Here is a 24,289-nt window from a genome sequence, read left to right on the forward strand (position 1 = left end):
GGAGATCAAAATTTCAATATGCAGTTAAAATAAATGTAATTTTGAAAGGAAAGTTAAACTATAAATTATTGCCAACTCTCTGAAACTATAAATTATGTATTACAAACTGAATATGTAGGCTAGTTCTAATGCATCACTTTAATTGACTTTTAATTCTATAATTTCCACCTATTTTATACGTGTTTTATATTATCCATTACGTGAGAAATATAAAATTTCAGTACCCTATATTTTGGGAGGGAATGCAAACCTTACTGGTGGATTTCCTCCATAAATTGCAATGTATCTTAACCCAGTTCCAAAGTTTTGGTTCTAGAATAAATTCCATTATGCAATTATACAATGTAGAACAATGCAAGTTTTTAAGTAACTCCTCCTCCTTTCCGCCGACACTCGTATTTAGGGAAGGCGCGAGGGGGGAGTAAGGTAATGAGGGGCGCAGGACTTATCAGCGAATGCGGCCAGCGAGCAACCATTAGGGGTGTGGCGTACGGCTGTAGCTCGCGGAAAAGTATTTTATTCCTGCAAAACTGATTATTTGACGTAAAATTTGAGCAACTTTCAGATCAAAAGGGTTCTAAAATTGTACGTTACCTCTAAAATTGATGCTTTTTTCTCAAATTGGGAAAATTGAATGTTATTACATTTATGCTCCTTGAACGACCTCTAAATGTTAAACAATCGGGCTGAAATTTTTAGGGTATCCATTCTGCACCCCATAGCATATGTTAAGGGGTAGAAATAAAAAATCCGAGAAAAAATAAAAAATAGGAAACACCCTACCCGACTTCCTCTCATCTCGGCGTCATAACAAGTAAAAATAACTTCGCAAGCCGCCTTCACAAATCCCTTAATCGAATTCCCGGGCGTTGGAAATGTTCACATTCTGCCACGTCGAGTATCCAGCTATCGCGTCCTTCGGTTTCAATTTGAGGCAGGCATTTACTTTTCTATCTTCCTGATATTACTTTCGAGAACAATGCCGTAATGCTTGTCACGCCGTAGCCAGATTTTTTATAATTTGCCCCCTTCACCTAGTTCAGCAAAAGTACATTAAAGTCGTGATCAAGAAATCAATTTCAGGAGGTTGAATGACTTATTTCAGATTGCAGTATTTCGCGTGTTTTGCGAATTATTTGCATATAATGAGGATAAAAAAAGCACTTGAATAGAATTATCAGGATCCTGAAAGAAGAGTGATTTGGGATGATGACAAGTACAGCTCACATTTTAAATAATTTTTTTTCGAAATAGGGCCAGGTTCACGAAATGTATTGGAGTACTACTCCAACAAACATAAACCACTATTGACTGTGTCTCCTATAATAGCTGTCATTAATTAAATTGTTAATTAGTATTTCTTTTCCGAATCCTGGAGCCTCTCTGGAGCCAACACTTGGTAGGCCTACGGTAAAAAATGCCTTCAAAGTAATTTCGATCAACTCAGATTTCCTCGCGAACGTTTCCTCATAATTTCATCGTCATTTATCGAAATCTGTGGAAATTAAAAGAAAAGTGATGAGTGGCCATGGCACTTGTGGTCGTCGAAAGGGATTTCATCGAAAACAGACGTCACTTGTGTCACACAAAAAAAACTTCAGATGATGAAGAAGGGATGGCCCTGAGGCATGCAAGGGGCCTTTCTCGGAGGCGGCGATAAACAGGAGGGAGGGGGCCATCTCCATTGCATTGTCGCCTCCGGGATGTGTTTCTCTCCCGACCGGAGGTCTGCGCGCCAGCCGAGGTAATATCGGGTGTTATCCCCCAATCGGTCCCTTTATCACGTGCGCCTCTTTACTCTCGTAGCGAAGGAAGGATGACGAATGCTGATGACGAGCGCTGGGGAAGGAGTGAGGGAGACGAGGCATGTGGTGGCGATGTGTTTATGCGTGTGGGCATCTACATCTACATCTACATAATACCCTGCAAGCCGCCCAAAAGGCGTGTGGCAGGGGGTGTTAGGACACCAGCCGTTTACAGCTATAAAAAAAAAAGAAGTGCTCTAACGAGGTTGGGACAAGCGTTTATTAAAGTCCTTTATTGTTCGGGGGAAAAACGAATTCCCATATCTATCCGTTCGGCAAAAAATCTCTCTTAATTTATCGCTTCTGTCGGACCTGGAAATATAGTGTGGCTCTAAGATTATGTTCTCTGTGTCGCTCTTAAAGATATCCATTCTTAATTGTTCAAGCAATCGAAGCCTAGCGCGCAGCCTCCGAGTCTCCAACGGCTCCCAGCCTAATTCGCTTAACATCTGGGTAACACTGTCTGTACGCCCGTAGCGGTTTTTGACGAAACGCGCAGACTTCCTTTGTATCTTATTCAGTTCGCGGATTAAGTCTTTCTGCACTGGATCCCATACACTCGCTGCATATTCAAGGTGCGGTCGGACAAGAGCGAAATAGCACCTTTCTTTTACTTTCTCATCCGAAAATCTTCCAACAATACGCTTGACGAATCCTAATTTCTTCAGGGCTATGCCGCAAATATTCTTTATATGTGTTCCCCACGTGAGGTTCGAGGTTATCGTAACTCCCAGGTACTTCACTTCGTCTGTTGCCTTTATGTTAATGCCATCCACTGCATAAACATTGTTAGTGTTGGATGAATTCCGCAAGAAATGTACCGCCATGCATTTGCTCAGATTGAGTTCGAGTCCCCACTCTTGACTCCACAAATGAACGTTGTTTAAGTCCGATGATAGAATTTCAGAGTCAGAGTGATCACTAATTTCGCGATAGATGACAGCGTCGTCAGCAAATAAACGTATTTTACTGCTAATGCGGGAGCAGAGATCATTAATGTATATAATGAACAACAGGGGGCCGATTACGCTTCCTTGTGGAACACCTGATGTAACTTTTACAACATCAGAGGTAATTCCGTCAAGAACTACTCTTTGTTTACGATCTCTGAGGAAGTCGCGTATCCAGTTTACAACTGTTTCGTTTAATCCGCATGACTGTAATTTGTATAAAAGTTTGTTGTGAGGTACAGTGTCGAAAGCTTTCTTAAAATCTAGAAATAGTGCGTCAACTTGTCTTTTCGATTCACCAGATTTTATAACGTCGTGAAGCAAGAGCGCGAGCTGTGTTTCGCAGGATCTATTTTTTCGGAATCCGTGCTGACAGTCATGGAGGAAGTTACGTCTGTCCAAGAAAGTCATGATATTACTAACAACGATATGTTCAAGTATCTTGCCTATAATTGATGTTAGGGAAATTGGCCGGTAGTTGCCTAGGTCATTTCTGTTTCCCTTTTTGAAAATGGGTGTAACGCTTGCAATTTTCCAGTCGGGCGGTAACTTCCCTTCAGAGAGTGACTTCTTGAATATGATCTCTAAGTAATGCGCGATTTGTGGAGCTAACTCTTTGAGGACACGCGCGGGTATTCCCTCCGGACCCGGAGATTTACTATTCTTAATCGATTGTAGTTGTTTAGTTATCCCATCACGTTTTATAGATATTTCTTCCATAAAATCCTCAGTATATGGGATGTCTACATTGAATTGAGTATCGTCAGTAGTGTATACACTTTCGAAGTGGGCATTTAAAGTGTTAGCTTTGCCAATATTTTCGGTGACAAGTTTACCATCTTTATCAAATAACGAATCTACGGTTGAATGTTTTCCCTGAAGCTCTCTCGCGTACGACCAAAAGGATTTCGGATTTTCTTCGAGTAATTCACCAAGTACTTTTTTCTTAAACTTTCGCATTGCAGTTCGCATTGATTTCTTGGTTATTGAGCGTTGAGCAGCGTAACTTTCTTTAGCTTCAAGTTCCTTCGATTTATTACGAGACGTGATGGACTTTCTGTACAAGTTGTATAGTTTTCTCTGTTTCCTAAGTTCTCTTCTGACATCGTTATTGTACCAGCGAGGTTCCTTATTATCACATTTCAGTTTTTGCGGAATATGTTCGTTGATTCCTTGGCGCAGAATTTCTAAAGGCCTGGTTACACGGTGCATTAACCCGTACGGGTTAATGTATGAATGCGTGTCTGTTTGCATGTCTGAATTCATGGACGTTTGCGTGAACGAGGAGCATGAATGAGCGGTTACACGGTACATGCGTTCGCACAAGTTTTCACACATTTTCTCGTAACGCGAGGCGTTTAGTTTCTGTTTATTCCCTTTACAGTGCGCAAAATTTAAATGTGAAAACAGTCTCATTAGGTAGGAAGCAGACGATACCTACCAGAAAATAATTCCCTTTTCGTTGTTTCCTGTAGGACCAGGAAATTTCACATACTGGTAATATATTTGCGCTGCCGTGTAAACAGTGGTTTTCATTGTAGTTGCCGAAGTTGTTTCATTTCGTGCCAGTAATATTTATTAATATTTAATATTTATCGTTAACGCTCGCTTAATGTTATATCTCAATAGTACTCTATTTACTTCAAACCGTTATAAAAGTTAATACTTAGGCTGAAAATTTGTAGACGCATCTTGTTTTTAAGCCGTGTTTACTAGACATTTTTCTGTCATCTGTTTCACTGAGTGTAGATGATATATGAGAGTATATATTTTTAATACTTTGTTCTACCTTTGTCCGGGACGGTTATAAAGTTAAGAAGATATTTGCTGTTGATGGAAAAGATGTTGGTTTAGAGGTCTTGTCGATTTATGAACTTGCGTAATGTGAGTCGTATTTTTTGTGGTGGGCCAGCGCATTCCCACCTCGGACGTATAAAAGGTAGAATTGTCGTTAATTCGTATGATATTAATTATGTTTAAATGTGTTCTGTAAGTCGTATGATAGCCGTTGTATTTCACAAATGTCGTATTGAAAACTCTGTGACAACCTCATCGATTGTTTTGTTCTGGCATAATACGACCAATTAGATACCATAGACATAAACTTGGTATGTCCGGCATACATACAGGGATAATCTATGCGAATATTAGTGTAGATGCAAATGGTGTGTTTGTGGTAGGATTCAAGCACTTACGATACAGTACAAATGAACAAATACGCGTAAAGAGTTACTGAATAGCCAAGACGGCCGTGGAATAGCCCTGCAGATGACAACTAAATGTGTCGTTTCCCACCAGGTGGCTCTGTTATCAACTTGTGCGAATGCATGAACGAAATTAGAACAGGTTCTATTTTCCGTTCACGCGTTCATGCATTTGTACATTTTGGGGTGGTTACACGGTGAATTTTTCCGTTCATTCTCGCGTTCATACATTTAGACATTAACCCGTACGGGTTAATGCACCGTGTAACCAGGCCTTAAGAAACGTGTCCATATTACATCTGTGCTTTGGTCCTTTGATGTAACAACGAATTTTTTATAGGAGTCATTAAGCATCTCGCCAAATTTAGTGAAGTTACATTTATCGAATAGGTAAATATTGCGTTTTGGTTTTACGGCTGACACCACATCAACTTTTAACGTCGCAAAGATTACTCTGTGGTCGCTTATACCGTCAATAATATCGACTTGTTTTATCAACTTAGGATGGCTTACTGCTAAAAGGTCTAATAGCTTGTTTCCTCTCGTAGGTTTGTCAACTACTTGGGCGAGAGAGTGATTTGCAAGTATGTTGAGTAATACCTCGCTGATTTCTTTATTCCTTGAATTCGGTTTTACAGTGTAAGTATCCCAGTTTATGGATGGAAGATTAAAATCTCCCCCGATTACTATTACACCTATACTGTCTCTTTGAGTAAATGCGGATATTTGATTTTCTAGAAGGTACATAATATCGACTTCGGAGTTCGGCGGTCTATAAAAAGAGCAAACATGAATACTCCTTTTGTTTCGTTGTTTAATTGTACACCATACGCTTTCAATTTCGTCGTCAATTATTTCGTGGGCGGCGCTTTGTAAATGGGGTTTAACTGCAATAAAAACTCCGCCACCTGTTCTATTGCGTCGATCGCATCTGTAAATTTTATATTCTGGAGGAAACACTTCGCTGTCGCTTATATCTTCCGTAAGCCAGCTCTCTGTCCCCATGACCACGTCTGCGTCCTGAAAAATATGCTCGATTTCGGCGCGCTTGTTTTTTACACTACGGCAATTAACTACAACAAGGTTAATGTCATATTTTGTAGTTAGAGTTTCGGTTGGTTCTTTTCTAGGCTTTTGTATACTCAGCGGGAGAATTTTATTGGCAGTACTAATAATATTTGATATTTTTTCTTTCTCTGGAGCACGCGTTTTGGGAATTATGACGCTATTGTCCGACGTTAACGCTTCTAAGCTTACTTTCTTGTATATTTCGCATTGCGGATTTCCTCGGAGGCTACGTTCAATTAAATCTTTGATAACCCCGCTAGATGACCTACCCTCTAGTCTAAAAAATACCTACAGTGCTCAAAAATCCTACGAGCCACCCGTTCCGACGCCTCTTTGGAATAATGCACCCCAGACGAATTGAGGGGAGCCCGGCACGATCTAATCACCGGCCGAAGATCCACGAACTCTGCCCCAATGCTCACACAGAGTTCCCACAGCCTCTTGTTGATCCAGGAAATCTTGTCCCAAACTCGAGGGCCGCAGTCCGTCCGTGGAACAATGCTACAGATGGACAGTCGCATATCGACACCAGTGCCCCTCCGAACGCGTTCCACTTCCGAGCTTAGATCCCTGAAGGAATTTAAGATCTCATCAGCTCTGCGTTCGGAGGCATCATTAGTGCCGACATGGGCCACCACCCGCCGTCTAGAACAGCCCGTGTCCTTCACCGCTGCTTTTACCGCCGCCGTAGTGTGGGATACAAGACCTCCTGGTATACACCAGGAAGAGACCCGTTGGTCCGCTCCGTCTCTCCTTGCCCTCTTCTCCAACTGGGGGAAAATCCGCCGGACGTTGGAACTCCCTAACAGAACAATCCCCGCCCTCCCTCCCCGGCTGCCTCTCGAAGCTGCATCCCTCGCGACAGGGGGTTCCTTCACGACCTCGCCAATTAGCTCCCCGGAATTGTCCTCCGACAAGACCGCGAAGCTGTTGTGAACGGGGATGGGGTTAGCCTTCGCTTCCCCCACTCCCCGACTTGGCCGTGCCACCGCCCCCCGCCCTTGGGGTACAGCCACCCACTCGGGCCTCAGGCTATGAGTAATCCCCCGACCCGAAGACTGCACCGTCCTCTCCAAGGTCTCCGCGCAGGCTACCGCCCCCGAGCTTGCTCGAGACTCCACCTTGGAATTGCTCGGACCCGTAGAGGGGACGCTACGATCCCCGGACCGTGGGATTTCCACAAAACCCGTTACCCGGGCGTGTATTTCTGCCACCAATTTCTCGAGTTCGGTGACGCGTGCCTCAAGAAGGTCGCTTTTCGCCTTACTCTTGATCTTGGTGACGGAAGATCGGCCAGCCATACTACTCTAGGGGCTTTATCGGCTTAAAAAAAAACGCTATGAAATTACAGAAATCGATAATAATGATACAAATATTGCGTAAGAGGAAGTTAGTTTTCTAAACGAGTTAGTTAAGACAGGTAATAATGATGAAGAACAAGGGTGAATGATAGAGCTCGCACACAAATGAAGGATCAAGTAACTTTTAGGAATTAACACTAATACCTTAAATCCATCAATAAGTCCTAATAGTATTATAACAAGGCAATCTTTACAAACAATTAAGGCAACTTGAAATAAGGAAGAGAGAAGAGAAATTAAAAGCAAGTAAGTTGGTCAGCGACTACTTATCCGTTTCCCCGTCGCGTGGCAGGCACAGCAGCAGCTACAGGGCCAGGCGGCTTCACAACACTACTTCACTATTACACTTTTACTACTCTCACTACTTCGCAAAATATGATTAGCAAAAGTACACACTAAAATCACTACACTAAGAAAAACGGAAGTAACGGCGTGAAAGCCCAAAGTGATCGCTGTCGGTCAGTGAAGAACCGGTTTCAGGAGCGCACGGCAAACACAACCTCACTCTACGAGAGCTGGTCAGGCATGTGGCAGCAGCAGAAGCCTGGTATGGTGTTTGCAGGAGAAGACTGAAAGCATTAGCAGCGAATACGTAGGATTAAGTTTTCTAGGGTTCCAAGTCGGCTGAGAGTGTCAATTTTCCCCTAAGTTTCGAGGGGCGACACGTTTATTGTCATTTATTTTAATGAAGCGGAAATACTCAGCCGAACATCTCATTATTGGGATAGAATATTTAAATGGGCAATTGAAATTTGGTTGGAAAACTGGCATTCCAATAGAGACACTGAGTACGCGCTGATCAACACTTGGGAGCCAGTGCTGAAAACCATTAGGTCATTGGAGGACGATAATCAGCGCCAACCAATGGAAAGAGAACTCAACTGCGTTAAGGCCGTTTTACACGGGGCACGCAATTGCGCAGGTTGAAGCTGCATTAATTTCTAAAATGGCGTGAAATTTTGCGAATGCATGAACGAAATTAAAACAGGGGCTGTTCGTACGCAGGTTTCCGCGGTGATTACTTGAGTTCAGCATTCTTTCGGGCTGCATCCGCGTCCGTTGTCGAAGAACCACAACAGTTTCGCCAAGGATTTACAATGATTTTGGTTACACAAGGATTTTGACATTAAAACATATAAAAAATATATTTTTAATGTCAAAATTCTTGTGCATTCCTTTCTCATTTTTATTGTTTTATTGTAAAACAACTGTTTTGTAACCTTCATGTATGTATCAATATTGTATATTATTGTCGTCTCATTTTTTCATTCATAGCCCTGATGAAGGTTTTAAAATAAAACAACACGTTGGCAAACAACTTTTTGCATTAAAATACCTATACCCCAGGAATTATTTAATCATTAATTGGAAGAGGTCAAGACAAGAGAAAAGGAGAATCCAATTATGTAAACCAACATCATAAAACCTGAGATGGATTAAAAATATTCGTTTATATAAAAATTCATTATTCTGCAGCATATCAAACTATTAAGCACTTTTAGATGACGCAAACATACTAGCTTACCCCGTCCGCTAACTAATTTTAACGAGAATATCATGAGAGTTTATCATGCACGCTTAAAATATATTAATAAACCAAAACTCTATCATATAAATGCCAAATTACTACTCTAATCAATGATTTTAGAACATACCATCCCTTCACAAGACAAAATTTCAGCACACACGATCACGAAATAAAAACATTACCTACTGTGCTCGGTGAACATGTTTACATTAGCTCAAATCAGTTTTCCCAGGCAATATATTACTGATCTGATACTTTAAAAATCTCGTAAAATCGTTTGAAAATATTATGATTATCATTTCCTCCGACGAGGTTCGCAAAACATTTTAAGACTCAGGAAGACCACACAAGAGGGAGTATCACATAACACTAAAAATGATTCGTGACGTACGTAAATAACCTCTGCTTAGTTTTTTTCATGTAAATAACTGTCGAGTACGAGGTACGAAGTGACATGTTATAAGGTAAACAAAACCTTTTTCATCTACGCCCAACCAGGTGTACACAATCAGCTGTTATTTTAGATGCCAATGATGCCGTCTCTGGACAGCGAATGTTACCAGCGGGCAGTCTTCAAAATGCACGATTTGAATTATTAACAATATTATTCGCACCACAGTTTTAAAAGAAATATTTATGACCACATATCACCTACTTTGATTATCTCAGACACTGGGGATTGCTTCATCTGGGATAATTCAGTGCATACTATCTGTAAACGACGAAATCGTAAAATTCATACTGGCATTCTTGGAAATCAGAAACAGGCTAAACTTAGATAGATATTTCACATAATACACTATCTGGTGTCACAAAAACAGAAATAAATAATAAAGTAATGACATTCGTGTTTTCTAAGTAACTTAAAGACTATTCCACATCATGCATAAGGTTGTTATTGTTGGCCCGTGTCAACATTGGTAGGAGTACATCTGTCACTGTCTCCTTGGAAAAACTGTACCTTGGCATAAATTCCCTTTCCGAATAAAATTCCACTGGAATTGGCGATTCCTCAAGTATTGCCGAGATAAGTAATCGTACGCGGAAAAAAAGTTTAGTTAGAACTATCGAATTCTGATGAAATTTATCAAACTTTTTGGCCGTCATATGACTCATTGAAAACTTTAGTAACAACTACCAAACCAGTTTGATAAATTATTTCAAACGGGTTTGGTAATTGATACCGAAATGGCCTCAGCAGTTCGATAAAAACTATCAAAATCAAAGGATAATAAAACCGACGCAGCGTGCACATGTGAAAGATTTTCAATCCAGAAAACACTATTTTGATTGAAAATCAGAAAATTAATACTTTAACGTAAGTTTCTGCTAAAGAAATCGGTTGTTATAACATTTCCTCACACAAACGCAGTAATATCTTATTATTGTAAATAATCAACCTTTGTGTTGAAATGTGAATTAGATGTGACTAAACTTTCCCTTTGTAAGCTTAAGAGGAATACTTGATGCACACAATTGCATTACGTAGTTACTCCATATCAATATCCAGTGCAGATGCGCATGAAAACTTTATTTGTAGGCTTTTTACATCGATGTAGAGATGATTTTAACGTGCTGGGTGATATCCGTGGCATGGATTGGGTCTAGTATGACGACGAATAATGCCTCAGGAATACCTCTAATTAAAGTTTTAATGTGTCGAAATACACGAACATCTCCTTACAGCTTTAATATCCATGATAATACGCTGTTCAGTCATTGCTTTTGATGCACCGGATTACGGATAACATTGCAATTTAAAGCAGAAATAAACAGAAAAATGTAACGTAAACAAAATTAAAACGTTAACGCCATCACAAATAATAGAAACAAAATCATTTCTACCAACCTATCCTTTATGTAAGGCCTGTTTAAAAAATCTTTAAAGTGATGAAATGGTTGTGAAGGCTGGACCAGACCAACCTACGCTGACGAGGTGTCCTTCGCCAGCAAAGTGCGCTGAAGAAGACCTTCGGACGTCTCTCGAACTGAAATCTATCCTTCAGGAGCTGAGGAAGATGAAGGATGGCTATAGAAGCGACTGACGATACCGGCCTAGATTTTGCTAGAATTGACTACTTATTTAGAAGACGGTGTTTCAAAATGAATGACGGACACGCTTTATGTTGGAGTTGTAAGGACAAAAGAGTATTAAAAGAATATTCAATTGTTTTCCTGATTTGGAGGAGATTTATAAATATGATATTCTTTTATAATGACGAATAATTTAAAATAGTACACAAAATTTGAGATCTTACCGTTGTAAGTTTAGTGGAATTTTTTACAAATTACGAATCACACCCATGATTTGTTTTTTAGTTTTAAATACAATATAATAGAATTTATAGCAGTTGAAGCAAAATATATTTATCTTTCATTAAAAGTTTAAAAAACTTTTTACAGTTTACTGGGGATCTACAGGAATTTCGATTTTAATTGCGGTCTATTTTAACAGTCATAATCATCAATTCATATTTTTCATTTAAAGGATATGAATGAATAATTCTTTGACGGTCAAATCCTTTACGAAAAGGCCTTCGCCTCAACTCCCTCTTTTATTTCATTTCACATCGACTCGCGTAATTCGAGGACTCTGCGCTCAGCTTGGACTATGACCGTGCTTTTCCTCAATAGAGATGTGAAAGAATCAGGCATCCTATACCATTCAGGGGCGTGCGAATATTACATATTCATGCTAGTTACTTTTCTTGGACCACCTAGTACTTCGAAAACTTTTTCCTCCGGATTGGGACGTCCTAATGCTTTGCCCAGGATATTTACCTGTCACCCTTTTTTAAGTAGTCAAGCAGCTTATCCACTGGACTAATACCCACTCAAAATCTCTTCCATAGTATTAATTTAGCAAATTTTTAGGACAGGTATCATCCTTCGGGATCTCTTAAACTCAATATATCTGAGATTGGTAGATCCGCTGGATGCGTGATTGCAGCTCCAAGCCGCTGCAACCAAATAGTAGCTATTGGATAGCTATGAATGTGATTTGAAGGTACACTACCAGATGATATTCTACTTCTGCTAGTTACTTCTAAGCTGTTTGGAAGGGTATGATCACAAACACGTAGTAGAATTCCCGCATGCACACCACACGGTCATAAACAACACTCACAGTCACAAAAACAATATGAGCAGATTAATGCAGGTGGTTTGCTGTTCCGTTACAGCTCCACTAGTGAGTGACCATTAGATCTCTACGCATGCGATTAGGTTGGATGGCTATCTCCCATGAAATCATCCGTACCAATTTGCATTCTCCCATTTATCTCAGTGGTTGCCATCCCATTTCCCGATGTCCCTCTTCATCCCCTCAACCGCACCACGCCCCCTTTGGACCATCAGCGTCACCTCTCCTAATGCATCTCCGCTGCTCCCGCCCTCTATCCGTCACCGCAACCTCCTGTTATTATATCACCTCTGACTCAAGCGTCCCTTCCTGGAACTGAGGGATTCCCCACCCTACCTCCAGCCATGTGGCTTCACACCCTGAGGCTTTCGGTACGGTCTTTAGCATTAGAAGTGACAAACCGAAGGCTTATCCTCTGGTATCCCCATTTAGGTGCTTTAATGTAAAGTACAAAATGAATTTCAAGTGATTAACTGCTTACACGCACTTTAGTATTTGACATAATAAATGTTGAAGAGAGTGCAATGTGTCAAAATGGGATTTGTTATATAGATGAAGTGCGATTAATAATTCGTTTAAATTATATTTTAACATACCTCTTATTGAAAGTTAATCACTATACTCTATCCTATTCATCCTAATGTAAATGACAAAGTACGGACACTACCTTTATCCTTCAAGGCCGAAAGCAAACTTGCGAGCAAATATGAGGCGAAAGTGTTGCAATAAAATATCGCAAAATTAATGTCATCAATAAGAACTAAGCTCAGTAGCTCTCTCAACGTTTGCATATATTAAGTACCCGACTACCAATATCTGTGGCGTTGAACATGGGATTTCAAAGATCGAAACGAGCGAAAGAGTGATGATTCCAGTGGCGGCTCGTGAGTCAAATGCTGGGAGGGGCACACTCCACCGGGGGGTCAAAGTTTATTAATATTTTGTGTATTTTAATGAGGATTTTTAAGGCAATCTAGTGGCCATTATGACTTACTAAAGCACTAAAACTCACTGAATCGATTAAATCAACTACAACTAGGCCTTTTTATATGAAAAAAATTACACGTAATAAGTCAACAAAACAAGGTATTCTGCAACACTGCAACACCAAGATTATTCGACCGAGGCGCGGCGATGTCAATCAACTCACTAGATACGTCACTCTGCCCATGCTCGGCCGGCGCGGCGTCCCAAAACTCCCTTGAGGCAAGGTGCGTATAACAGGATACGCACGTACGCCTATTATACGCACCTAGCCCATGAGGCACAAGCTTAGACGCGTCATAGCACCAGCAGCCCCCACCACTACCACTCTTCATATAACTGCATGGTGATGGATTGGAACGTTCTGGCCAGCGCCCTGCGGCCACAAATGTGAACTTCTCGGGCTATTTTTGAGTGTTTTTCCTGCATTTTCGATGTATGCAATTGGAAAAAAATACTTTGGTTAATTAGATGTGTAGTTATAATTGAATGGGTATTTAATTTATTTTCATTTTTCAAATCTTTGGGAGGGGCGGCGACCGAGAGTCCTTATGAGCAAGCCGCCACTGGATGATTCTAGATTATCCCAAGATTTGGCGTGCGTAGGTTAGTGTTCTCGCGAATGCATGCGAATCGACTATATTGATCACTTTTGTATATTTTGTTTCTTGATACATTTTTTTAATTAATTACATACATTTTCTCCTTTTGTGCCCAAAAAAATGCCCAATATATTAATCCGTCAGTGCTATGGTCATTTCTTGCAGACTATCTGTGATTGTATCTCTCTGGGCCGTATAGCCATTCCTGTGTTCTCTTTTTCCAAGTCTCCCTTTGTGGCTTCACACCCTGAGGTTTCGATTCGGTCTATTGCCTTAGACCTGACAAACCTCTGGCTTCCCCTGAAGATTTCTCTATCAGTTTGCCTAATATCAACGTTACATATAGCACAGGAAATGCAAAAGAAATATCTTGCAAGTTCAAAGGGCGAAAGCTAGCAAGCAAGCACAAGCGATACGAAAATAGAGCAAAATTTAGATCATTTATTCACATTCTGCTCAGCGTAACCCTCAATCAACCTTTATCTACCACTCAACTATCTATCCCTACGATGTTGGGCAAGGAGCGAAGTTTCCAGGTGACGTACCTAGTTGGTGAGTGATGATGCTAGACTAACACGCAATTTTGCATCTTGATTTAGTTCTCTAGCGGGCATGTAAAGCGAATGATGTAGAATACATTGGTCACTTTTTTCCATGTATTAGTCTATAACGAAGTTTTTTATGAGTAGCCTTTCCAAATGTATGCTGACAAGTGGCTTACATGGTGATGTGTTAGCACCATGACCCTTATTGCAGGCCGTACAGGCCTAAAGGAAGATGGCGGTAAATAATTTTCATTCAAAATATATATAATTACCATGTAGTGAAGGCAACTATCTGAGATCAGTGAGAAATTTTCAATGCTCTAATTTTAGGTGAATCACTGTAACAATACCAGTGTGCCCAATGTTGTATCAAATGAATAAGAAAAGTTTTTTCGTGAGCCAGAGAACTGGATATTTACGATTACATTGCATAGATTCAACAAAGTTTTAACTTTAATCACTAGTTTTGTGAAAATGGATCTTAACACTTATTATTGTTTTATTCAAAAGCAAACTTAGCTAACGGGTTGTATTAGATTACCTTTTCGTTAGGTTTTCTCCAAAATGTCAGTTTTAAACACTCTACCTCTGAAGTGCAGCAATTGGTGGTCATTCAAAAGTGTGATGCGTAGTTATATTTAGAATTTCAGTAGGCGACGGGTGTCAAAGAAATGTTCTTCTCGTGGTAATAGAGGTGAGAAATATACAAGTTTGAACATGTTTTTCCATATAAATCTTCAATTTGATCGCAGTGTCATCAGAGAAAGGCAGAAAATTGCCTGAGTATATGTTCATGAAAAGTGCATTGTGAATTATCTATGTAACTCAACGGCCAAATGCTAGCATATTTTTATGGAAACATTTATGGTGATTTATTCTAAAAACTTTTGAACATTTTCATTGCGTTCGTCTCTCGGTTATCATCGTTGATGTTTTGAAAACAACCTGAAATATATATGTCGCTTGTCAAAGCTTTGAAAATGGTTTCTCGTTAAAGATGAATATGCAGGTTTTATTTCACATCGTTCGCAAAAAAGAAATCTTCCATTCATTCGGTCTTCATGACTATGTTTTACGGAGATGATGATAGATGTTTTTGTTTTTCATTTTAAGAGCGATTTTACTTTTAGCTGTGGAATATATTGCCGACTTTTACAAACCAGTGAAAATGTGTGAAAATATGATGAACTATGTTGTATTTATGGTGCTCGTAAAAAGAAACGACCGAGGGGATATTATAGAGAGAAGGGAGCTGTGGGTATACAACACTTTGGGGCTGGAAATAGTTGCGAGAAGGGAAAGGGGATGGATGATGTGTGCTTGGGAGAGTGAGGGCTAGGAAGGAGGACGGTTAAGTGGGGAGGAAGTTGTGTCCAAAGGGACACTTCCTTACCATGGAACTTTAATAGCGAGAGGTGGAAATAAACTTCCTCAATTTCTAATTTCTCCGTATTCCTAATAATCTTAAAGCTTACGCTGCCTTATCAACACATTAAGAAAGCCACAAATATGGATATTTTTAATAATGTAAACGCTCTCGTTTCTTTTATTTTCAAGGGCTGGTAATTACTGCTTAAAGTTGTATCCATTTCGGCTGTATAAAATAAATTTGATAAAGATCATGACACGAGGAATATAGTTTCTCCTGTGTTGACTACGCTAACAAGGAAGTTACTCGTACAGCTGAGAGTTTTCAAAGGAGATGACTATGTTTAAATATACTCAACTATTTTCAGAGTTTATACTTACTCGTTAGCTACAAAATATTTCCTTCCTAACGGGGGAAAGGAATGTAAATTTTACCATTCACGGCCTAAAAAAATCATTATTCGAATCGTTATCATTGCTTTCACAAGAAATTGTACTGCATTTTCCCGCAGTATAACTATGTATGTTCAGTAGGGCGACCCTTATTTTTCAGATTTGAGAAAAGTTATGTTTTCCTGATCTCAAAATGATCCAAATGAGGTTTATATTCACGTGCTAAAGTCTGGTTACTTTAAAATAACGGGAACCCGTGCCCCAAGGGCCCTAAGTTCTGTTTCTATGTAAAACGTAAAAGTAAAGGTCCTAAGAACTGATTTTCTGTTTGTTTTGACCTCTCTCTAAGCGTTTACGAGATATCGTCCGTCGTAATGCAATCCACCCCCCAGGGCGCTACCCCGCACCGCAGCGCCACTGAGGTACGGCCCGCACCACTTACTAGAGACTTCGCCTCCACCCCCTCCCCTACCTCGGCAAATTCTTTCCTCCCACTGGCAAGATCTAGCCCCTGAACAAATGTACTTACGTTAGAAAGAATTTAATTGCCATGACAATATTTCCAATCCAAGTGATCAATTTATTTTCACTCTGTCCATGAATATCAGTACATATTGACCAAAATAAAACGCATTTTCGGTGTGTTTCTAATCTTTAATTGACATCCCATATTCGGCAATTAGCCGTGGCGCCGCGGTGCGGGGTATCGCCCAGGGAGGTGGATTGCATTACGACGGACGATATCTCGTAAACGCTGAGAGATGGGTCAAAACAAACAGAAAATCGGGCCTGATGGCCTTTACTTTTACGTTTTACATAGAAACAGCACTTTTTCGACCCCATAAAAACTCGATTGAGGGTCCCAAGTACTTAGGGCCCTTGGGGCACGGGTTCCCGTTATTTTAAAGTAACCAGACTTTAGCACGTGAATATAAACCTCAATTGGATCATCATCTTCGACCTGAAGACGCTGGCAGCAATGCCAGCGAAACTGTTGACATCACCAACAAACCCACGTGGTTGCACCGGAAACATGGAGAAATTGGAACAGGAAAACAAAATTTTTCTCAATTCTGAAAAATAAGGGCCGGCCTAATGTTCAGTGTTAAGGCCATACCAGCTATGCTTTGCCTTCCTTGAATTCTACCAAGCATTTATCCTCAATAATTTCAAGTTATCATTAATGCCAAAGATTGTACCACAAATACAAACGGTAAAATGTGAAAAATATGGATATAATATTAGTTCAAATCCCTGTTCACTAATTTTCCGCAAAGTCAATACTGGATCAATTGATTATGCAATATGGATGGCATTTATTCACAATCTATGTTTTTAATACTCCCTAAAGGTTATTTCATTCATCATTTGAATAGGGCTAACATTCTGCCTTAATTCAGTTGCTCACCCCTCAGTGATTGATAAAAGTACCCACCTTTACTTAATTATATGTCATCAAATGTTTAAACCAATAGTATTTAAACGAAAGGAAATTATCGCATCCAATAATCCCGGTATCTTCTCATCTAATGAAGTATCCTCATTTAAACGGCAACAAATTATGTAGGTTTAGATCCCTGAGTAATTAATCTCTGTTGCATAGGACGCTAAGAATATTTAATACGGGTGGTTTGAGCAGTTGTTTGGTGTCCAACTAACGAGTGACCGTTTGGTTTTCTTAGAGAGAATATGGTGGTATTAAAAAAATAAGTAAGTACGAGTATAATGAGGCCCAAATAGTTCAGTGACAATAAAAGTCTCTTTTCATTGAAAATAGAATTTGACGTTAACTACTAATCCTTGCTAATGCGTGAAGCACTCACCAATATATCAGTGCGGGTTACTCGTCGAACTTTTTCCTTCAATTCAATCCATTTACAAATCTTGTTATCACCTCTTTTATATGAAATTCGTAATAGTTATATGATCATTCATGGACCTATCTTTTAATTACTTAATCCTATCTTAAGATCTGATGACAAAAACACAAATGTTAATATCCACACTTTTTAATTCAACACTGAGGGACCGACCATGGTTTCAACACATTCTGTCATTTTCAAGGAAATGTCATTTATGCATCGTTTTCAACCTTGAAAACGACACATTGTGTTGATACCATGGTTGGTCGCTCAGTGTTTAATTAAAAAGTGTAGAAATTACCATTTATGTTTTTATCATGGATTTAGCGAACTTACACAAAATCAAGCCTGAAATGACTTTATACGAGGGTTGTTTTTTAAGTAAGGGCTGTTTTTTAGTATATAATAAAAAAAAATTTCAAAATTATTTTATATTTATAATTATCATACTTTTATTTATATTTCCACATAGTTACCTTGTTTTTTTTGGGCACTTAACTAAGTTTTGAAACTACTCTTTAAAGAAGTTGGCCGCCTGCCCTCACAACCAGGAGTTCACGCGAGATTCAGCCGCGTCTTTTGCTCTGAATGGCGCGTCGGAGCCTGGCCAGGGTTACACAGTAGGCTTCTGAGTTGATCGCCATTCCTCGTGTCAATAAGTCCACAAGCAAAACACCGCGCCTTTCCCAGAACACCATTGCCTTGATATTGCAGCGCGACAACGTTTGTTTGCGTTCTCGTACGCTAAGATCTGATGCTTTCCCGGAGAATATATTCGAAAAAGGGTATTCGGGCTTCCAGCCGGGTGATCTCTCTCCATTGCTTAATGGAGAGAGACAACCCGGCTGGAAGCCCGAATACCCTTTTCAATCTTATCTTCTTTATATGTTTATATTTCTAACTTAACCTTAACCCATCCAGTAGCTTCTTAAAAATTTTTCTAATCTTAATGAATCTCCCATAAAAACCCTCATTTTTCACCTTTTCAAATGCATTTTGTGAACATCCACGTGTAAAATGTTCGCTAATGCTCTCCAAGTAATAGTTTAATTTTCTTCAAAGAATACAATAATATTCTTCCTCTATCATTAATAATCTTCTGTTATTTCAAGTTTTAGTCTTATTAAATGAAAAATGTATCCACTGCCAAAACATCAGCAGCCATACATCCAAGGATTGGTGTAACGCACCTCTCCAAACTATTATCCTAGTAAATTTACTATATTTTGGCATATGACAATTTTTTGTTCAGCATTATATTTAAAAACTTTAATCTACTATTATTTTACTGTATATTGATTTCTATTTTAAATAATTGACATTTTTATCATTCACGTATCTTTTTATTTTGCCATGGCGATGGAAAAATATAAATCTTTAACGTGGAGAGTTGAAAAGATTTGTCAATCAATAAGATCGAAAATCAAAATAACTGAAGTGATAATCATTTATTCCTATTTTTTACCCTTATCGACCATTTAGATATTAGCACCATATTTTTATGTATTTTCGTTTTGTTCATTCTGAATGATTACTTTTTTTAGAAGGAAATTGATTTCAGTTGCTAATAATAGAGAACCGCGCAACGATCGAGTTATTGTTTTACCTGTAACGTGCACTCGAGCGGCTTAAAAACATTTGGTAGAAAGTGCACTTTACCAATGTCACTCTCTAACTGACCTATTGGCAATACGTAACGCTGTGGGTTGATTGATGGTGGCATGGCAGTAAAAGAGAGATAGAATGTCTCACCTCTAATTGTAAGTGACTTTCAAATGTGCCCTCATGCCCTGCTTGACGTTAGCTCTTTTGGCCATTTATCAAAGGAAATCTCGGATCTGCAACGAGGTGCGTCTGGATACATGACTCCAATGTGGATGTCCTACGGAAATGAGCAGACAGCCGTTCCCGTAGGGAGACCAATTTCCAAGGGGCAACCAATTATTTCACCTAATCTTGTGTTTATGACCGCTAAGGGATAGTGGACTCTTCAGAAGGGAAAGCTAGTAAGCGCTGCTGTTCAAATGTATGGGAAGCATGCACTTGATGATGTGATGTTAGCTTTTTGCTTACGTACTAATGTCAGCAGAGTATTATTATTTATTTAAACACGGTTAAGAAGTGTGGTAACTTGTAGTTGTGGAGTTGGATGGCACTTCTCGAAGAAATACAACGAACATTGGCTTGAAGAAGGCTGCTGAAGGCTGCAGCTTCTCCGTAGATAGAATTCCCTCTGTTACTTGTTAGAGAGATTCCCTATCCTGCGCTTAGAGGGAGGTTATTTCATGCTGCAACTACGTCATCTCTCCCGCCGTTCTTAACTTTTGCCCTCTCAGTCTGCCTCACTTACTTCCTCGTCTATAGTCTATTTCCATGTAGGCACTAATTGGCGCAGGGTTAACGTGCCTGACTGCCAACCCGAAGGTCGCGGATTCGAATCCCGCCTGGGTGGATTTAGCACCATCCAGTGCATGTATGTGTGAGATGTCAAACAAGTAAATTCTAACACGTTTGTATATTCATGGAAATATTATAAATTATTATCTTAATATTTGAACAAAAAATTTCATATCATATCACGAAAAATGAATGAGAATGTTAAATTGTGCACTTGAATTTTATGTTTTCTTGTTGACGGAAATTATCGTCACTTTTTGTCAGGGGATAGTTTCTAGAACTGTTTTGGTTTTCGCTTTATTTATTCCTTTTGTACGAGCATTACGAAATTTATGTACTATCGTTTTCAAAAGTATGTAGACACCCACGAGCCCCACTTAACTGATGTGGTAGGGTCGGTAAAAACTTGTAAGGTTGGCACATGAGGTAGCCTGCATCACTCACCAGTACGCCTGCAATAGCCGACGAGGACGGACGCGGGGGCGACCGGGCTAGCGAGACAGGAGTCAAAATACAGGCTCAAATGCCCTAGCGGATAGAATGCTCTGAGGAAACTCACGTCCACGCACAGGTTGGGCCGTCGGAGTTTTCTTGTGTGCTCCTTGGCGAGGATTTCCTCTCTTCAGATTCATATTTAGACTCACGGTGAACACGGAATGTGTATGTGGCCCCGTAGCTGAGTAGGATTACTTCAAGCGCGTTTGATGCACTGAAGTTATGGGGGGGGGACTCGAATCTAAGCCAATTGTATCTTTTTTTTTGAAAGGTCAATTGATAACATCAACATAATAGATATAGTTTACTCGATAAAAAAATTAACACAGAATTTTTTCAGCGACTAATTTTTTAACATAAACGTCTCAATCTGCCTTAACACATTTATTTCAAAGCAAGAGTGGAAATAAGCAGGGAAAGTGGCATAGGTTGTATTTTATCCTTGCTGCTGTCAAATTTCCGTGGAAGAAATGGATGATATCCATTCGGTCGTAAATTTATAATTATTTATTGTTGTCCGATCGGTGCGGTCTGGTCAGGTTGGTTGGTCGGCTATCTCCGAGGCCCCCGAGGTTATAGGGCCCCCACAACGCTCGCGTCTATCTCGAAGTGTATATGAAAGGTGTAATAAAAAAACTCAGATTACTTGAAAGAAATTATTTTTAACAATTATAAAATTCTAAGCTCTGATTATTTGATTTATTTACAGCTTAATCAGCACACAAAGTTTGTAAAAAAATTAATGAAATAAAAGTTTTAGAAGATAAAAGAGAACCTTATGCTTTTTGAAAGGGTTATTCGAAAGGTATTTTGGAGGGTTTTTAGATTTCAGTGCGGTTTTAAGGTACAAATTCACTAAAAAGATAATAGAGCCATCATACCTATCTAAAATTTTTATCTACTTATGTGATTTTCATTTTTCTTAGTATTTTTATTTACGAAATTGCTACCCTTAATTAACTTTAATTTACATTTTTAAGAGCCAGAATAGCGTCAAAATCCATTTCTGGGCATGCGACTTCCCAAAAATTTCCAAAGGGCCCCAGCCGAGGTCACACAATCACCCTAGGCCGCCCCTTCGTCCGTTTTTAAGGGTGAAAGATTTCATGTACCAATTTATTTCCACTTAATCCTTGGAGATATTTGTATTTCGCACTCCTATTGGAAGCAAAGAGTTGGTGCTTTTACTTACATAAATTCCTACACTGGTGAACAAAGATTTTGTCCTGGAGACGTCGTTGGATGATGTTAGACGTATTTTTTGGCTGAATCGGAATCTGGGCTTAAATTATTTCCATCACGTCTAGTTTCATTGGGACAGCTGAATGTATGTTTTTACTTTTACAAAAGTAGTAATTTATTTCATTAATATATCATAATAGCATGAACAGGTAAAAATAATAATTTACTCTCATAACATGTTGTCCTACGATGGCATGCCTTCCTATCCCAACAAAATATATAATTAAACTGGCTGTAACTTATCGTTTTTTTCGATGCAATTCATAATCAGCTTCCACTCCAAATAAGTATGTGACTGTAGGCGCGTAAAGACGTGTGTTTTTCATCTGCAGGTGGTTTGAGAATTTTGTTGCTCGCAAGAAAATGTCAGCTTATTACATTGTAATCGTTGTGAAGTTTCTTAGCTTTCATCGTGGGGGTCAATCCATTTCAAATTACCGAGGTAATGTTGCTCAGTATTTTAAATTTTCCTGAATATTTTATCGTTTGTTCCCTTCAAGTAGAAAATCACAGAACACCATTTGAAAAACATTACATCAATTCATCCCATTCAATTTTTATCTCTTCGAGCTGTTAAAGATGAAAGAATGGATGCGTATCACATTGAGATACTCATACAAATACCGGCAACCCACCATTTATCTGGTCCTTGACGGTTACACTTGAGGAGTTGAAACCTGGATCGTAGGAATTAAGACTGGAAATAAAGTGTTCCGTGGTAAAGGCAGTGGAAATTGCATGCTGTTATTCCCGAGAAACCTTCCAGGAGATTAAAAAAACATTGATTTTGAGATAAACATAGAATTTAAATTTTAGGGCTCGGGTGATGATGGTATTATACGTAATACGATTTTTAAAAATATTCGGGTATCTGATATCAGTGAAGTTCTTTTCCGCGAAGTGAAAATTTTATCCCGGGAAAAGGTATTTTTTGGCCCCTTGCGGAGTGTAGTACCCACCTCCACTAAGTGCCTCGCTACACTTCCTATCTTCGCCTGTTCCTCCATTCGTTCTCGTGTCTTGCGAAGGGGTCAGCCGTTGCATTAAACACCCGCGCGAATCAAATATACTGCTCTCTCTCTCTCCCCGGGAACACCATTGGAATCATGTTGATTTGGTGGCTGGCGAACTTGCTCCCATTTCAGTTGGTCAGACCTAAGAGGTTTGCCTCCATTTTATTTTGTCAGACTTGCTTAACACGGCCACTAATTAGTGTTAAGTTCGTTGGGGATTTGGCGGTGAAGCTCTGTTCCTCCGTATTGAAACATGGTTGCTACTCTGTTGATAGGAAGTCCTCAGAAAAATGTCAAGTAGGGCAGGATTTTATTGTCAAAAATCTGTGCATTGGAGCATTTAATTAGTCACGTGACATTATTTTATGGAAATTTAAATAATGACGGGTAGCTAACGTTCCCAGAATACTTTTACCGGACGGGATGTTCGAAGAGTCGCCTTGGTTACGTCTACCTCGCTTGGGGGTCATGGAGACATCTACTACGATTGGGGGTCAATAAAAAATGGTCCCTTGCTGAGGTTAGAAGTAAGGCAATGGTGATCCGTATCCCTGACCATAATGATGCTTTGTATGTTGCTGAGCCACTGCATTGTTGAATTGAAAAGGTGATTTGCCCTGTAATTATTCAAGCTACTTTATCTTCATTTATCCTGATAAAGTAGCTGCTAGTTATACAATTAAAATGCCTGCGAATTAAGTGCCATGAGTAATTCATATATTTCTTTTTAGGTCTGGTTGGTTCATTGCAGAATTCATGGAGGAAAATTCTGCTGTTTTCAATGTTGTGCCAATATGTTGGTTTGAGTATGAAGAGGGCCATGAGTTTGTTTTGTGGCCAAACGAAAGCACATCTGTAGGGGAAGAGATAAAGAGATGTGTCTCACCTTCTGATGACTGGAGGCAGTGTCCCGTCATCAGGAAAACTCCATTGATTGGTAACTTAGAGAAAAATATGGTCATTACATTTTCCTAAACCAACTCTTGTTTATTCTTCCATTCCATTTTTCATTTCCAGATGACTACAATTTAGCAAAAGAATTCGAGGCTGTCATTATCAGAGTGGTGGAAAAGGGCTACAAAACTAAATCCATAGCTATCGCCAGGAATAAGAGGGTGGTGATGAAAACCTCCACTAAGTTACCTGGGGAATCATCTTCCTCTGATGAGGCTGCAGAGATAATTATGTCATCATGTTTCAACATTCCTCAGAGAGGAAATGTGGCTCATGAAGGGAAGAGAGCAAAAACCTCTCTCTCTGAAAATGAAAATGCAGTAGCTCACTTATGAAACTTTCAGCGGAAAACCAAAAAAAGTTTCATAAGTGAGGA

General features: G+C 39.5%; 1 protein-coding gene across 1 annotated transcript; it reads left to right on the forward strand.

The window, feature by feature from the left end:
• The first annotated feature begins 23,623 nt into the window (after nucleotides 1–23,623).
• Nucleotides 23,624–24,289, forward strand: LOC124164839. Its single transcript, XM_046542043.1, has 2 exons — nucleotides 23,624–23,896; nucleotides 23,977–24,289. Exons 1-2 carry the CDS (start codon nucleotides 23,716–23,718, stop codon nucleotides 24,246–24,248), a joined length of 453 nt encoding a protein of 150 aa, XP_046397999.1. The 5' UTR covers nucleotides 23,624–23,715; the 3' UTR covers nucleotides 24,249–24,289.

The sequence above is a fragment of the Ischnura elegans genome, chromosome 9 (assembly GCF_921293095.1).
Source record: "Ischnura elegans chromosome 9, ioIscEleg1.1, whole genome shotgun sequence".
Taxonomy (NCBI): Eukaryota; Metazoa; Arthropoda; class Insecta; order Odonata; family Coenagrionidae; genus Ischnura; species Ischnura elegans.

What these genes read in the sequence shown, in the direction of transcription:
- LOC124164839 (XM_046542043.1), top strand. Translation starts at nt 23,716, where the DNA reads ATGGAGGAAAATTCTGCTGTTTTCAATGTTGTGCCAATATGTTGGTTT. An exon ending in CAGGAAAACTCCATTGATTG is followed by an intron (nt 23,897 to 23,976) that starts GTAACTTAGAGA and finishes TTTCATTTCCAG; the next exon opens with ATGACTACAATTTAGCAAAA.